Source organism: Eufriesea mexicana, unplaced genomic scaffold, assembly GCF_001483705.2.
Source record: "Eufriesea mexicana isolate 0111107269 unplaced genomic scaffold, ASM148370v2 scaffold4744748416, whole genome shotgun sequence".
Classification (NCBI taxonomy): Eukaryota; Metazoa; Arthropoda; class Insecta; order Hymenoptera; family Apidae; genus Eufriesea; species Eufriesea mexicana.
This window is the reverse complement of record NW_016907984.1, coordinates 228158-231637: the sequence shown is the minus strand read 5'-3', so window position 1 is coordinate 231637 and position 3480 is coordinate 228158. Positions and strand designations below refer to the sequence as shown.

General features: G+C 31.3%; 1 protein-coding gene across 1 annotated transcript in view; it reads left to right on the top strand.

The window, feature by feature from the left end:
- scny (ubiquitin specific peptidase 36) overlaps nt 1-2328 on the top strand; it is a 5200-nt gene extending 2872 nt beyond the window's left edge. The window contains 3 exon segments of the mRNA XM_017906291.1: nt 1-809; nt 1321-1457; nt 1988-2328. Coding sequence (XP_017761780.1) covers nt 1-809; nt 1321-1457; nt 1988-2328 — 1287 coding nt within the window.
- Nucleotides 2329-3480: the final 1152 nt, after the last annotated feature.

Here is a 3480-nt window from a genome sequence, read left to right as displayed (position 1 = left end):
GGAAATCCTATGAATAAAACTATAACTCCTAAGGCATCAACATCTGGTCTCCTCTCATTAAATGGATTAATTAATGGCACATCCACTAATAAAGATAATACAGATAATTCAGAAACAAATTTACAACTATCAACAAATAAGAATACTGGACTTATATCACTCAATACCACTCAAAAGACTACAAATTTTATTGGGCCACAATTACCACAAAAATTACAAGATAAATCTCAACCAAGATTAATTATGCATATTAAAAATGGAAAAATTTTGAATGGAAATAGCTTAGTTCCTTACGATGGATCTAGTGAAGAAGAGGATGTTAATTCTATTGGAACACTAAAAAATCACATTCAATCAAATTCAAGTACTCCAACAAAAACAAATACTTCTGCTTGTGCTACTAATGGTACACAAAAATGTTCTCCAGCAAAAAATAGTGCAACTAAAGTAATTCTTACTTCTAAAGAAGTGCAAAAATTCATGTCAAAGACAAATGGCAGTAGTGTATCTCAGAGTCAAACAAATGCAACACAATGTACAAAAACACAAAATGGCTCTAGCTGTAGTACCATAACGAGTACAATAAAATATCAAAATGGTAAATCAGAAACAAATGGTAAGACAGAAAATGGGGGTAATAATAGCAAAAGTAATAAGTGGCACCAGTCTGTTAGAGTGAAATCAGGACAAGATGATAAGATAGTCACAAAAGCTACAAGTAGTAGTATGAAAGGCTGGCAAGTTTCAAAAGATACATCATTCTCTCCTACATCAAATGCAGCACCCAATGGATGGTCAGTGACTGATAAGTATGTTGTATTTTATTACATTAACTTAGTATTTTATCATACTAAATATGTAATATAATTCTGACAAATTCAATTGACTAATTTTATATACTATTCGTTCGAGAAGAGATGACACAACGTGTTTACATCTTCACGGCTGACTGACTCCGCTGACACTCCCACGATCACAAGCAATGTAACCACTATTAGCCGAAGACGGTGGACGAAGATCATCGGCGGGCCGTAGCGAGACCGAGTGAGATAGGATATGACAGCATAGTCTTTGAAGCTATTAAGAAACAGAAAACTAACGCCGATGCTGTCATATCCTATCTCACTCGATCTCGCTACAGCCCACCGATGATCTTCGTCACCGTTTTCGACTAATAGCGGTTACACTGCCTGTGATCGAGGGAGTGTCAGCAGAGTCAATCAGCCGTGAGCATGTAAACACGCTGTGCCTGCCATCTCTTCTCGAACGCACAGTATGTACATATATATATATATTTAATAATTATTTATGTTTACATAGGGAAGATGTTCATAAAATTAGTCAGAATAATACCACACCCAGTGCTGCAGCTTTAAGAGACTTTAATGGAACGAATCGTTCCGATACAGTTTCCCATTTACTAAAGATGTCCCATCGTGGCTATGGCAGTTCTTCGGGTCAGTACAACAAAAGAATTCTATTGAAGAACCCATTGAATCCAGCCTCCCAATCAATCCAAAAATCCTCACCAACCTATTGTGCATCCATGCGTCCTAAATCCAAAAATTCTACATAAAATAATAGAACAAATATACAAGAAATGAAAAGTCTTATTCACTCAAACATTCTAAAACAAAAAATCCTGTTTATAATTTTAACAAAAAATTAATACTTTTAATACTTTAGGTTTATATGTCTTTCAGTGATATATCATGAATATTACAAAACATAACATTTTGAACTTTTGTTAATTGTTAAATTGGAAATATTCTCGTTGTTGTGCCTTTGTTAAGTCCGTAACAATAAACTATATAGTTTGTGATTTAGTAAAAAAAATTATACAAAGTGTTACGGTAATACTATTAAATGACAAAATATTAAAAACTGTGTATAAATATCTTTATTTTAACAGATTAACCGCATAATAAAATCATTTTCTTATGAAATGAACTCTAGATTTATAATAAAATATGCTTGTTTTTTACAGTTACAAATTGGAATGGTAACAGAACACACTTAGACAGAGAAGTTGATAATGATAGAAGAGAAGAACGTAAACGCCATTTTAATACAGATGACGAAGAAATTGATCGCGGTCGAGCAAAGAAAGTAAAAAATCATCGGACGTATGAAGAAAGGAGTAACTCGGGATATAATCCTTTCCAGGAATATCAAAATGGCAAAACGTGGAACCGATCTCTTGGTGGTTATTACCGGAGACATTATTATAATACTTCTAATAATGTACGACCGCGACATGGTAGAAATTATAGGCCTCCGCATTACAGATACCATAATCATTCTCGTGCACATTGGCAACGAGGATAAAGAGAAAAGAAAAGACAAGTTGTTGAGAAAAAGTTTCGAAAGCAATCTGGAGTCAAAAAACTTCGTTAGTTTTCAATTGCTAAAGCAAATTATAATTTTTCAGTACGTTACAATTAAAATACAGGTGTCGCAGATTTAGATAATTAATGTTGGATATAATTGTTCAACATTTATTGTAATGAATCGCTAAACTGCATCGTAACAACTTTGCATGTTCCTGACAGAGTTTTCATGTACTCTATCGTTGCTTGTAGCTCATAAATGTCTACGGACATTGAACTACACAGTACACGAGGGATGAGTATCATAGCTCTGCCAATCTTGTGTTCAGTATGAACGTGCGTTGTTAATTTAGAGTGCGTATTAAAGAAACATGTATGGATGCGATGTTTAAAAGTTTCAATATATCGCTAAGAGTTTGACAACTTTTTAGATAAATTTTTTATAGTCTTTAGTTATGATCATAAACTTATTTTCTTGTTATTTAATTTGAATTACATAATTATAAAGCAATTTAACGTTTATATTATACGGTAATACAAAAAGTTTTAACAAGTCTTTTATACTAATCTTATGTTACATGTATTACATTGATGCTATTGTTGAATTAAAATTATAAACGCGATATTTGTCGAATATCTTTACTCAGTAGATATTCGTTATTTATAGAACTTGATAAGTGTCCATACATTCTCAAGCAAAATAAAAAGAAAAAAAAATGCATGCGATTATCAAAAAATAAAATTATACGTAAAAATAAATTAGTTTTAGTATTATAAGGATAACATTAAGCGAAAAGAAATATTTTGAAAATTTTATGTTAAAGTATATCTTTCATTTTTTTGTAATATAATAATCCGTCCTTTGTTTTAATTAACAAAGATACTCCTCCCTCTTCAAACTGTAACACAAAAATTCAATTAAGTAGTCAATCTTACTCGATCAAGAAAACAATTTTCATCATCACTTATTGAGGAAAATATATTCATAATAACTACGATGATTTAACAGTAAACGGTAGATTTCTCTTCAAACATGATGAATGTGCATACCTGTGAACATACGTGAGTTCAATTCTCTTTTTTTAATATAATATAAATATAAATATATATAATAAATATATATATATAAATATATGCGCATAAAAATAAT